At 41.2% G+C, this 13,669-nt stretch overlaps 1 protein-coding gene across 3 annotated transcripts in view; it reads left to right on the forward strand.

The window, feature by feature from the left end:
* Nucleotides 1-13,669, forward strand: part of VPS39 (VPS39 subunit of HOPS complex) — a 39,515-nt gene that overhangs the window by 20,460 nt on the left and 5,386 nt on the right. For all 3 annotated transcript variants that reach the window (XM_032481429.1, XM_032481427.1, XM_032481428.1), the window contains 11 exons: nt 352-472; nt 585-705; nt 3,545-3,674; nt 8,448-8,590; nt 10,484-10,627; nt 11,013-11,154; nt 11,288-11,374; nt 11,713-11,786; nt 12,117-12,215; nt 12,834-12,951; nt 13,431-13,559. In XM_032481429.1, the coding sequence (XP_032337320.1) occupies nt 352-472; nt 585-705; nt 3,545-3,674; nt 8,448-8,590; nt 10,484-10,627; nt 11,013-11,154; nt 11,288-11,374; nt 11,713-11,786; nt 12,117-12,215; nt 12,834-12,951; nt 13,431-13,559 (1,308 nt within the window). The remainder of the gene's footprint in view (nt 1-351; nt 473-584; nt 706-3,544; nt 3,675-8,447; nt 8,591-10,483; nt 10,628-11,012; nt 11,155-11,287; nt 11,375-11,712; nt 11,787-12,116; nt 12,216-12,833; nt 12,952-13,430; nt 13,560-13,669) is intronic.

Genomic DNA, 13,669 nt, shown 5'->3' on the forward strand with positions numbered 1-13,669 from the left:
CACTGACGTGTTGTTAGGGGCAGCTGCAGCAGGCCTTTGGCCTGGCTCTGTGACTGATGAGAAAGGAGCCAGTGACGCTTTCACCCAGTTCTTGCAGGGAAACAGTAGGAGTGAGATCAGGTCCCTCTGAGCAAAGCTGGTTGCATCCTTTCTGTGCAAGAGATTTCTCTGAGCATCACTGAGACAAACATTTTTTTTCTTTGTATATCACAGTGTAGGACCTTGGTTTGGTATTTGACTAGTGGACTATTTGGAGATCCAAAATGCAGCTTAGAAATGAGAAGCTGAAACAGTCCATAAACCTAAAGCCTTATACCAGAACCACAACTCAAGATGTTCTCTCTTGCACAGAGCACCAGCCTCCCTACATCATTGCAGTGTTGCCTCGATATGTGGAGATCCGAACATTTGAGCCAAGGCTCCTGGTCCAGAGCATTGAATTGCAAAGGCCTCGTTTCATTACCTCGGGAGGGTAAGGGATTGTTTTCTTTACTGTAGCTGCCATATTATTCCAAAACTCTAAAGTCATCTGTGTCATCATGAAGCCCGTCCTCTTTTGCTAATCCTCTTACTCCTGTCTCCAGATCAAACATTATCTATGTGGCCAGCAACCATTTTGTTTGGAGACTCATTCCAGTCCCCATGGCAACCCAAATCCAGCAGCTTCTCCAGGACAAGCAGTTTGAATTGGCTCTGCAGCTTGCAGTAAGTCTTGTGTTTGAGATCCGGGAGTAAATTTGCCTTCCTCATTATTCTCCAAAGCAGGTGATTTGGGTTTAAACATTCATATTTAGTTTCGACTGGAGGAGTAAGCACAAAGCTGAAAGTCAGGGGGCTTGGATTCTGGATCTGACCCTGCCATAAAATATCTGTGTCACTCTTAAGTGATTTCCCTTTCTCAGTTTGCTTGTCTGTCAAATGTAGAATGAGTGTCAATTATAATAATAATATTTCATAGAATTAATAGGACAATAAAATAATTGAATAGATATAGTATGACCTGGAAAAATGAAAGACAATATAGACATTAAAATGACAATCATAAATGTCAAGATTACAGTTTGGTTGAATGCACCAACTTAAGGGCTTTCCAAAATCCCTTTCCCCAGTAGGCTCCTGTGCTTGGAAAAGCAGGCCTTTTTTAGGTATTCTGAACCCACCTTAAGCCCTGCTGCAGTCAGCAGGGCTGCTCTCTTACGACTGTCACTCTCCTTGAACATTTGCATGGGGTGTTACTCACAGCAAAGTAGTGACCATGCTCTTTTTCAGTGATGCTCCCATTGCCAATACACTTCTTGGAGATAGACTTTTGAGTCCTGTCTTGGTCTTCTAAACATCCCCCGTGGTGATTACTGTCACCTGTAAAGGGTGGATTTGATTTTACGAAACAAGTCATTCCGAGCCTCACTTAGTCATTAAACCAGACACTGCCAATTTGGTAAAAGAGATTTTTAAGAAGATAATAGTAGGAAAAGTTTTTTAGAGTATCTTATAAATTATTTCTGAAAGAAAAACAGTGGTCACAAATTCTAGAATACAAATGTTTATAATCATATATGGTAGAAACTTCCAAAGAGCAACGTGTATTTTAGATGTATAAGTTCTAGATTTGGAATAAAAGTCCAGTCTTTATTTTTTTTTTAATTTTTTTTTAATTTTGAGGGGAGGGTAATTAGGCTTTTGTTATTTGTTTATTTTAATGGAGGTTCTTGGGATTGAAGCCAGGACCTCTTGCATGCTAAGTATGCACTCTATCACTGAGCTGTACCCTCTCCCCCCAAATCCAGTCTTAATGGTTAGACACATTTAATCTCCCATAAAGACTGTTTCTTTCTTGGGGCATTAAATTTCAGCATCTTACTTTTTCCCCCAACTCATCTGTTGCTCTAAATTATTTTATTTTCATTTTAAAAATAATGAATCCCCATGAACCCACCTCCTGCCCCCCAAAATAACTTATATAGCCTCCATGTTCCTCCCCATCGTATCCCTCTGCCTACCCTCCAGACACAGCCATTACCCTAACTGTTGTGTTTATCATGCCCTTCAAAAATTTTTGTTAAATCGTTTACATATATTTGTGTGCCTGAATATGTATGTAGTTTTTGAACTTTATAAAAAGAGTAGTATGTAGCACATAGCTTTTTTAGTATATTTTTTTCTTAACAGGAAGGTCTTGGGTCTTTTCAGGGATTCTCCTCCTGTAGGTTGTCTCTTTAATCGTCTGTAAGGAAGATGGAAGTGGGTTTCCATTTTCCCTTCTCTTTTCTGTGCTTGTACTCACCAGGTATTCTGCTCTGTGATGAAAGAAGCTTGCTTGATATCATCTTAGCTCTTCAGGGACCTATCTTTTATTTAAATAAATCAGAGAACACACATGAAACTTTCAGAGGGCAATTCCCTACTAAACTTTGGAATTGGGCTGGAAAAGACATCCTAAGTTTGGACCCTTTAAGTGTAAGTAAGAGCAGGAGCAGGAAATGGGGAGAGTTACAGAGCTCGAGGAAGTTAAAGAAGTGAAAACAAGTGTGGAGACAAGTATTTCCAGGACGCTTGGAGCTCATCTTGACTGGCATGGAGGGTGTGGCTTGAACGTCTGGGAATAACCCAGATCAGAAGGCCAGGCTCTGAGAGCCTGTAAAGCACCAAGCAAGAGAACTTAGCCCAGGTGCGACCATGTGCTGATGATGGTCCAGACTAGGGTGACAGCAATGGAAAAGGAAAAGAAAGGAAGGGAAAACACTGAGAGACATTTTGAAGGAAGAAATTAAATGTGGTAAAGATTGGCATAAAAAGATGTTAAGGGGGAAAAATAGTTAAAGGAAGAAACAGAGATAATAAGTAGCTGTATTAATTTGGCTTTTACCTTCAACAGGACCCTTCTCAACTGTGCCAGCTATGTGAAATGTCTTTCATTTCTTGAGCACACCGTGCTCTCTCGCTGCCATTTTAGGGCCTGGTGCATGTGCTGGCCTCTGGGCCCCTCCTGTCTGTCCCCTGCCGGGACAGGCTAACTCCAGCTCATCCTTTGTGTCTCAGTTTACATTCCTCCTGGAAGCCTTCCTGGACCCACCATTCAGACTAGACTGAATACCCCCACCATGTACTTCTGTCACCACTCACCCTGTTCTGTGTGATTTTTTTGTTTTTAAACTAAACTCTAGACTTGATTCGGATTTCGCCAGTTTTCCCATTAATGTGCATTTTTCTGTTTCAAGTTCAAATCCAGAAATCACATTGTATTTAGCTGTCACAAATCCTTAATCTGTGTCTATGACAATGTCTTAATCTTAACTTGTTTTTCATGACCTTGACAGTTTTCAGGAGTGTTGGTCAGGTATTTTGTAGAAAGCTTGTTGTATTTTAATTGTTACTTATCAATCCTATGATTAGAATGTAAGGGTAGTCTGTGAGGGCAGATGCCATGTGACCGCTTTGCACACTTTGGTACATGCATGTCCTCGGATATTATCTAAATCCTAATATATACTGAATAAATATTTATTGAGTGAGTGAGCTTCTACCTGTTTTGCTCTCTTATTAGGAAATGAAAGATGATTCTGACAGTGAAAAGCAGCAACAGATACATCACATCAAGAACTTGTATGCCTTCAACCTCTTTTGCCAGAAGCGTTTTGATGAGTCCATGCAGGTCTTTGCTAAGCTTGGCACAGGTAACAAGTGTGTATGGTGTTGGGATAAGAAACTAAGTCAAGGGAAGGGAAACTGGAAAGGACAGGGAGAAATGATACCAGACTTCTGAGAACGGGGAATGTTTATACTCATCTAAATTGATCCTCACACCTAGCAGGATCCCGTGGGTGGCCATGTGGCTACAGAGTTACAGTCCTCGTCTTATCATTCTGGTTTCACCCATGAATTCAGATTTCCTGTTTTCCAGGACGGTTTGCCCCTGTCATTAGAGGAAGGTGACAGAAAGGCATTCAAGTCAACACATGTACATTTGATTTAGTCATTATTGAATCCTTTTCTGGACAGAAGTCAGTGACCTGAGCTTAGTAGGATTCAACAGTAGGTCATTTTGAGTAGGGCAGTGCTGCAAAGCCTTTCCAAAAGTGTCCTAAAAACTCAGTGTCCTAAAAACTCTCTGGACATTAGAGCATTGTGGTGAGGAGCTGGTACTCGGAAGTCAGACTGCTTAACCTCAGGCAGAGTTACTGAACCTCTCTGTGCTTCAGTTCTCTCCTCTGCAAAACAGGGGGAATAATACTACTCATCTCATAGTGTTGCTGTGCAGTTTAAAGTGCTTAGAACAATGTGTGGTACTTAATGAATGCCAGGTGTTTGCTGGTATTATTAGTATTAAATTTTTCATTTGGGTATATTCCACTTTTACTTAATTTAGATCAGTCTATATATACTTGGTTTGACTCTTTCTTTTTTGTTTTGCCTTTTTCCCACCTTCCCTTGACATTGGCCAATCAAGATCTGTGGTAACTCCCTGTATCAGTTAAGGTTCTTTGTTGTGAGCAAGGGAGATCAATTCTGGGTAATTTAAGCAGTATCTGGTTAAATTAAGCATGGTTTATTTGAATATTAGGGGAATGGCAGGTGGAGGAACCTACAAAATTAATGGGGGACAGCATTTAATTAATGGGGATTAGCATTTCCCTGATGATGAGTGATGTTGAGCGTCTTTTCATGTGCTTGTTGGCCATCTGTATGTCTTCTTTGGAAAAATGTTTCTTCAGGTCCTAGTGCCCATTTTTTAATTGGGTTCTTTGGGGTTTTTTTGATGTTGAGTTGCAAAAGTATGAAACTTAGAAGCCAATTACAGGAAGAGAACTAGAAAAAACACGAATACATGGAGACTAAGCAACATGGTACTAAACAACCAATGGGTCAATTAAGAAATCAAAGACAGAATTAAAATATCTTGCAGAAAAGCAAAAATGGAAACACAACTTTCTAAAATATAGGGGACACAACAAAAGCAGTTCTAAGAGGGAAGTTCATAGCAATGCAGACTTAACTCAGAAAATAAGAAAAATCTCAAATAAATCATCTAACTTTACATCTGAAAGAACCAGGAAAAGAAAACAAAGCCCAAAGTTACTAGAAGGAAGGAAGTAGTATAAACTAGAGCATAAATAAATGAAATAGTGGCCAAGGGTGGGGAGAACCAGAAAAGATCAACGGAAGTAAGAGCTGGTTCTTTGGAAGGATAAACAAAATTGATAAACTGTTTGCCAGACTCATCAAGATAAAAAGAGGAAGGGCCCAAATAAATAAAATCAGAAATGAAAGAGGCGAAGTTACAGCCAATACCACAGAAATACAATCAATCATGAGACTACTATGGACAATTATATACCAGTAAATTGGGAAACCCAGAAGAAATGAATAAATTCCTAGAAACATACAATTGTCTAAGACTGAATAAGGAAGAAATATAAAATCTGAACAGACTGATTACTAGTAATGAAATTGAATCAGTAATCCAAAAACGCCAGGTCAGAAAAGATGCTAGATATAATTTCAAACTTGAATTTGTTTTGTGGCCTAGCATGCAATCTGCCCTGAAGGATGTTACTTATACATTTGAAAAGAATGTCTCTTCTGCAGATTTTGGATGGAATATTCTTTATATCAAGTGCATTTGGGCTAATGTCTTATTTAAGGTCAATGTTTCCTTATTGATTCTGTCTGGATGATCTATCCACTGATGTCAATGGGATATTAAAGTCCCCTACTATTATTGTATTACTGTTAATTTCTTCCTTTATATCTGTTCATATTTGCTTTATATATTTAGGTGCTTCTATGTTGGGTACATAAATATTATTAATGTTATATTCTCTTCTTGGATTGACCCTTATTATCATGACCTCTTCTTTGTCTTTGTTATAGACTTTGTTTTAAAGTATACTTTGTCTGATTTAAGTATTGCTACTCCAGCTTTCTTTTTGTTTCCCTTTGCGTGGAATATCTCTTCCACCCTTTCACTTTTAGTCTCTGTGTGTCTTTAGATCTGAAGTGAGTCTCTTGTAGGTGGCATATATATGGGTCTTGTTTTTTTTATTCACTCAACCACCCTGTGTCTTTTGATTGGAACATTTAGTCCATTTATATCTAAAGTGATTATTGATAGGTATGTACTTACTGCCATTTTGTAAATGATTTTCTGGTTGTTTTTGTAGTTCTTCTCTGTTTCTTCTTTTAGCTAAACCCTTCCCTTGTGGTTTATTTTCTTTAGTGTTATCTTTGGGTTCCTTTCTCTTTATTTTTTTGTGTATCTATTGTAGGTTTTTGGTTTGTGGTTACCATGAGGTTTATATATATCAGTCAATATATACAGCAGTTTATTTTAAGCTGATACTCACTTTAAGTTCGAATGCATTCTAAAAGCAGTATTTTTAACCCCTCCCTGCAAATTTTGTTTTTGACGTTATAATATTACATCTTTTCACTTTGTGTATCAATTAACTACTTATTGTATTTGTAGTTGATTTTATGACTTTTGTCTTTTAACCTTCATACTAGCCTTTTAAGTAACTGATCCACTGCCTTTACTATGTATTTGCTTTTACTAGTGATATTTTTTTCCTTTCATATATGTTCTTATTTCTAACTGTGACCCTTACTTTTCCATTTATTGAAGATTCTGACATTTTTTGTAAGGTCCGCTTGGTAGTGATAAATTCTTAGTTTTTGCTTGTCTAGGAAATTCTTTATCTCTCCTCTAATTCTGAATGAGAACCTTGCTGGGTATTCTTGGTTGTAAGTTTTTTTAATTTCAGCACTTTAAATATATCATTCCACCCTTCTGGCCCAGAAAGTTTGTGCTGGAAAATCAACTGATAGCCTCATAGGGGTTCTGTTGTATGTGACCAGTTGTATTCTCTTGCTGTCTTTAAAATTCTCTTTATTTTTAACTTTTGCCACTTTACTTATATGTCTTAGTGTGGATCTCTTTGAGCTAATATTGTTTCAAATTCTCTGTGCTTCCTGGACCTGGATATCTGTTTCCTTCCCCAGGTTAGGAAAGTTTTCAGCTATTATTTCTTCAAATAAGTTTTCTGCCCCTTCCTTCTCTTTCTGGGACCCCTATAATGTGAATGTTTGTATGCTTGATGTTCCAGAGGGTCCTTTAAACTGTCCTTATATTTTTTAGTTCTTTTTCCTTTTTGCTGTTCTGCCCAGGTGATTTTCACTGTTCTATCTTCCAGATCATTAATGTGTTCTTTTGTATCATGTAATCTGTTACTGATTCCCCCTGGTGTATTTTTCATTTCAGTCATTATATTCTTCAGCTCTGATGCTTGCTTTCTTATACTTTCTCTTTGTTAAAGTTCTCACTGTGTTCCTCCATTCTTCTCCTCAGTTCGTTGAGCATCATTATGGCTATTATTTTAAACTCTTTATCATGTAAAGTGCTTATCTCCATTCCATCAAGGTTTTTTCCTAAGACTTTATCTTGTTTCTTTGTTTGGAACATATTCCTCTGTCTTCTCAGTTTGTTTGACTTTCTGTGTTTGTTTCCATAAATTAGACATAACAGTTACTTTTCTCGGTCTTGAAGGTATGGCTTTGTTTAGGAGCCACGTGCTGGATGGCTTTGTTAGGCTGGCTACCGCTGGAGTAGGCAATGACTGGGGTTTTCACTGGGTGCATTGACCCTGCCCCGCTCCCCCGTCTTTTGGATTGTTTTTGAGGATACACTCCTAGAAGTGAGATTAGTTGGTCCAAGTGCTTTTTTCCTTATTGAAGTAGCAGTATTTTTGCCTTAGCAATGTAAGAGTGATTTAGTTTCACAGTATTGCAAGTACTAGGTAGTGTCATATAAAAATAAGGTTTTAAGTAATTAAATGGATATAAAACTGTTACCTCTTTGACATTTCTAATGTATACTGCTTTGATTCTTAATGTAGCAGAACATTTTCCCACTTAATGTATATTCTTCTTTTGTCAGTTGTTCATGTCTTTTGCCCTTTAATCAAATGAAATCTTTTTTTTTTTTTTACCAATTTATGGGAATTTGTTTCTTGTTAATCGACCTGTTATCCTCTTGCCATATGTGCTGCAGATATATTCCCCAGCCTGTTACATGATCTTTTTGTTTTACTAATATTCCTTTTTGACATTTTAAAAATATTATATCTGTTGATCTTTTCAACTTCAATGTCTTACAAGTTTCCCTTTGGGAAATCTTTTTCTCCCCTACTTTTAGCAAGTTAGTGAATTTTCAATTCTAATTCTATGTATGTGTTGGAATATAGAGTCGTGCCACTTTTGTAATGTTTCAGCGAAATATACATATAAATATAAAAATAGCGCTCAAATTATATGTGTATAATTCATTGGGTTTTTATGAACCTGGAGTTATTCCTGTAAAAAAATCAGTCTGAAACTTATTTTGCTGTAGTATTAGTCTTGTTTCAGTTTATCCTTAAATTGCTGTGTTCCTTTCTGGGGAATCCATGCAGATCCTACCCATGTGATGGGCCTGTACCCTGACCTGCTGCCCACGGACTACAGGAAGCAGCTGCAGTATCCTAACCCGCTGCCTGTGCTCTCTGGGGCTGAACTGGAGAAGGCTCACTTGGCTCTGATTGACTACCTGACGCAGGTAGGTCTGATACAGAAGTGTGTGGAAGAGTTTCCCTGGGAGTTCCAGTACCTGCTTCTCTATAGTAGCGCATTGAGGGCAGTCTGTAATGCCACAGGTATTCCATAAATGAACACTATAGAAGTTGGAGGCAGGGGGCCTCATTTGTTTCTGCTTCATCTTTCTGCTTAACGATAGCACTAAATTCTTTTTTGCCAGATCCTGATACTAGGAAACACACTCAGTTCCTGGTAAATTCATACTAAGCTATTGGAGGAACTAAAAAGAAAAAAGTTTAGTTGATAGAAAAGAATAAGTTTTTTGAACCAAACTTTTTTGGAACATACATACTTAGGGGAGAAAATATCTACTCTATGCAGAAAACTTGGAAAACACAGAAAAGTATAAAGCAAAAGTAAAAATCACCTATAACTCTACCACCCAGAGAAAAGTAACTAACATTTTAGTGTCATTTTTCCAGACTTTTATATATAATTGTGAATAGTTTTTGTTTATTTATTAATTGGTTAATTATCACAAATGGATATCAAACTATATATTATTTTATAGTTTACTTTTAAAACATTTAACCATGTATTAGGAAAGTCCTTCCCTGTCATTAAATATCCTCTGTAACAGGTTTTTTTAGGGGGAGTATTTAGACTTAAATTGTTTCCAATTTACTGTTATGGGCTGATAAATGAAATTTTCGAGTCAGCACTAAAACTAATATCTCCATTGAAGCCTCTGAACCCTACATTTCTTTGCAGAAGGTTATTATTTATTTCCTGTGTACCTACTCAGAGTCAGAGAACTTACTATTTTTTCCCGTAAGTGGTCTGCAGATTGTTATAAGGGGTCCGCGGATTGGCATGAGAAGTATTGCCAGGAAAACTGTAAACCAGCTTCCCACAACCTGCTCCCGGGCCAGTGAGTGTCTCGCAGGCCCAGTCAGGCATGTGTACCCTGGGCACTTCCTTGACATCAGGCTCCAGAGGTGCCCAGCTGTGGCTGGCAGCCTGCAGAGAGCACACAAACTTGCCTCTGTCTGTACACAGCACAGCCCATGTGCCGAGTGAAGAAGGTTTCCAGGGCAGAAAGTCTCCCAAGCCCGAGACATCGCAGAAGACCCTCTATTTGCAGTTATCTTAGCTTTAGGACTCTAAGCACACGTTCTTCCCTGGTCTCCTCTGACACTTGCAGTGTGTGAAGGTAACTGCCACTGGCATTGTGCCACAGAGATGGTAACACATGTGAAACCAGACACAAAATAGTACAGATTGGATGATTCCATTTACATGAAGTTCTAGGAGAGGTACATCCCTAGTGATAGAAATCAGATCAGTGGCGGGGGAGTGGGTGAGATTCTTAGGAAAGAGCACAAGGGGACCCTCTGGGATAACAGAAATGTTCTGTTCCTTGATTGGAGGGGTGGTTACATGCATGTGTATATCTGTCAAAATGAATATACTTTTAAAGTGTACATTTTATTGCATGTAACTTATACCCCAATAAAGCTGGTTTAAAAAAAGAATAAAAGAACTTAGACTTTGGAATCAGGACTTAATTTGAAATCTGCCATTTGGCCACGTATGAGGTGTCTAGCATCTATGCCTTGGATTCTGCACATGTAAGATGGGGATAAAATAATTGCATTTGTTTTAGGTTTAAAATAGGATAATATATAAAGTGCTTGGCATAGTGTCTGGTCTGTAGTAAATTCTCAATAAATAATTGTTATTGTGTCTGGCAGTTTGTCAGTCATCTACTTTGATCCTTGATAAAAATTGAATGCTAATGTGAGATCAGGGTAGCTAGGTGAGCTGATTTGGAGGTATTTGGAATTGCCTGGTAGCTCAGGTGATAAAGGAAGATTTAGTCCTGGCCTTGACCCTACATTTTTGGCCTTTGCAGAAACGAAGCCAACTGGTAAAGAAGCTGAATGACTCCGATCACCAGTCCAGCACCTCCCCACTCATGGAAGGCACTCCTACCATCAAATCCAAGAAGAAGCTGCTACAGATCATTGACACCACCCTGCTCAAGTGTTACCTCCATGTGAGTTCTCCACACACTCGGGTACCCACGGTCCCCCAGCCCCCTGAAACTGGGAAGGTACCACGCTGGGGTCTGTGATGGTAGGAGTGAAGTCTTTGATGACGGAAACCACCTCCTCTTGACCTGACATCTGTGAGCTTCTTGGAATTGAGGGGATAAGGCAAGATACTGACACAGGATCTTACAGTGGGCTGGTCTTCTCTGTTAGGATCGGGGTTAGTGCTACAAGGTGAACAGGACAGTATTTCCTCAAAGAAAATGTTCACTTCCTCTGCCCTCCCCTCAAAAAAACCCTTAAAACATGTGTGAAAGAGCATAAACTGTGCTGGGAAAGGGTGGGGCCCCCCAGGAAGCAGGTCCTGCTGAAGTCCTGCCTTCTCTGCAGACGAACGTGGCCCTGGTGGCCCCCTTGCTGCGCCTGGAGAACAATCACTGCCACATCGAAGAGAGTGAACATGTGCTGAAGAAGGCTCACAAGTACAGTGAACTGATAATCCTGTACGAGAAGAAGGGGCTCCACGAGAAAGGTGAGGGGGTATCTTTGATCGGAAGGGTCTCTTGTATGTTGACAAGGGAAGCCTACTGAGGTGCGATGACTCTGCCATGGAGATGCGCCTTCTGGAAGGGGCTCATGATCTTGTTTTGGGGCTCCGTGGCCAGCTCTGCAGGTGCTGGTGGACCAGTCCAAGAAAGCAAACTCCCCTCTGAAAGGCCACGAGAGGACGGTGCAGTACCTGCAGCATCTGGGTAAGTCCGGCTTGTGGAGAGGGGCAGGGGAAGGGATTGTGTTCAGGTGGGCCTGATCTCTCTCCTCTTCTGATTCTGGCTGGTCAGTCCCGTCCCTACCTTTGTTTACCCAACATGGTGCCTCCAGCTGGGGTGAAAGTCCCCCAGTGGTGGAACCGTGACAGCACCGTGGTGTGTAGCCAGCGTGGTCGGCCCAAGCAGCCCTGAGCAACTGGTACTCCAACAGAGCTGTCTTCACTGGAAGATAAATCCTGGGGCAGCCTGGGCACCTGCCCTCCCAGTCCTGTGGGCAGGGTGGGTGGGCTTCATCTGCTGACAAGTCTTATTTTTCCCTCTAGGCACAGAAAACCTGCATTTGATTTTTTCCTACTCGGTGTGGGTGCTGAGAGACTTCCCAGAGGATGGCCTGAAGGTAGGTCACGGGAGTCCCTTGGATTTATCTGGCCCACGTTTGGCCCTGATTCTACATAGGACAGTGGTGAATGGAGGGGTAGAAGGAGTCATGCAGTTTCCCTGGTGTTTCCAAGAGTAGAATGGGAAACATGAGACAACAGTGGGGTGGAAAGAGCCTTGCACAGACGTCAGGGGACCTGAAAGCTAGTCTGCCCCACACTAACTGGCTACAGATGCCCTCTTGTGTGCTTTCCTGCTTCAGTGTCTGTCCACTTGACCCTATACGGGTGTGCACGTGCATTTGGAAGAATTGCTCTCAGATGCTGGAACTCAGATTCTGTTCCAACAGATATTTACTGAAGACCTCCCAGAGGTGGAGTCTCTGCCACGAGACCGAGTGCTTGGCTTCTTAGTGGAGAATTTTAAGGGCCTGGCTATTCCATATCTGGTAAGCTGTTTTTTGGTCTGAACTAAAAAGCTTCAAACCCAAACCCTGGATCCAGGATGGCATGAGTCACTGATTAGCAAGTTCAGATTGGGGTTTGTGTCCCTTGGGGACTGGAAGGAATGTAAGGAAGAGGGTTCTTTTAATCTTCTCTGAAGAAAGAGATCCCAGTAGACCAAGCTGGAAATGTCACTTTTTGATGCTACCTTCTAAATCTAGGTAACGTACAGAGGGATAAAAGAGAATGATGTTCAAGAAGAACATTTCAAAGCCATATTTGTACGGCCAGACTCAGCTGTGACCAGAGGACAACCAGATCAGTCTTAAGTACCAGAATGCAAATGTTTAACCTTAATTACAGGGGCTGATTTGGAGGATTGAGAGACAAAATTAATAAAGGAGCTTAGATTGGAAATCTAAGACAGTAATTCTTGATATTGCTGGGTTGTACTGTGAAATTTCCCAGTGGTTTTAGAACTATCCCTCGGTGATCTGTACGGCTTAATTAGGGGACATTCTGGATGGGAACTGTCAGCTCTTAAAAATGTGAGGGAACTTGGGAGACTGGGCTGGGTCACGGCATGGAGGGTACCAGGCAGACCCGTATGTCTCTCCCCTCAGGAACACATCATCCACGTTTGGGAGGAGACAGGCTCTCGGTTCCACAACTGCCTGATCCAGCTGTACTGTGAAAAGGTGCAAGGTCTGATGAAGGAGTATCTCCTGTCCTTCCCTGCAGGTACCAGTCCTCAGAAAGCCGGGTGGCCCTGGGCCTTAGAGGTGAGCTGGGACCTGAGCTTCTCCATAGGCCCAGGTGGGCAGGAGGTGCCTCAGAGGAGCCAGGGCAGCTAACTGCCCAGCACGTGAGACTCAGGAGCTCGTGTCTGGATCGGGGCATCTCTGAGCCTCTCTGGGTGGCACCCTGGGAGGAGGAGGAAGCTGATCTGTCTGCAGAATGACAGCTGTGCTGATAAGAAACAGGTTTATTTATCAAAGCGGTTCTCTAAGCAGCTTGGCTTTTTTTTTTTTCCACCTCAAGCTGATGTTTTGGGGCCACTTAAAGACCAGAAAATAAGTGAAGTCCACAAAAAACCATCACAGAGGCCCTTTCTGACCACTGTGGTGGCATCATTGAACCCCACCCCCTCATCTTTTTTGACGACCCCCCCATTGCTTCCCGACAGCATCTGTTCACATTGAGCTTGGTTTCCCTTAAAGGCAAAACTCCAGTCCCCGCTGGAGAGGAGGAGGGGGAGCTGGGAGAATACCGACAGAAGCTCTTGATGTTCCTGGAAATTTCCAGCTACTATGATCCGGGCCGGCTCATCTGTGATTTTCCTTTTGATGGTGAGTGTCTGGCTTAGGTCCAGAAGCCACTTCAGCAGAAGGAAATGCAGAAACTGATCTTTCCCTCTTACCAGCTCCCCAGCCCTCCAAGATGGTGGGCCTGGGACAAG

The sequence above is a fragment of the Camelus ferus genome, chromosome 6 (genome assembly GCF_009834535.1).
Source record: "Camelus ferus isolate YT-003-E chromosome 6, BCGSAC_Cfer_1.0, whole genome shotgun sequence".
Taxonomy (NCBI): domain Eukaryota; kingdom Metazoa; phylum Chordata; class Mammalia; order Artiodactyla; family Camelidae; genus Camelus; species Camelus ferus.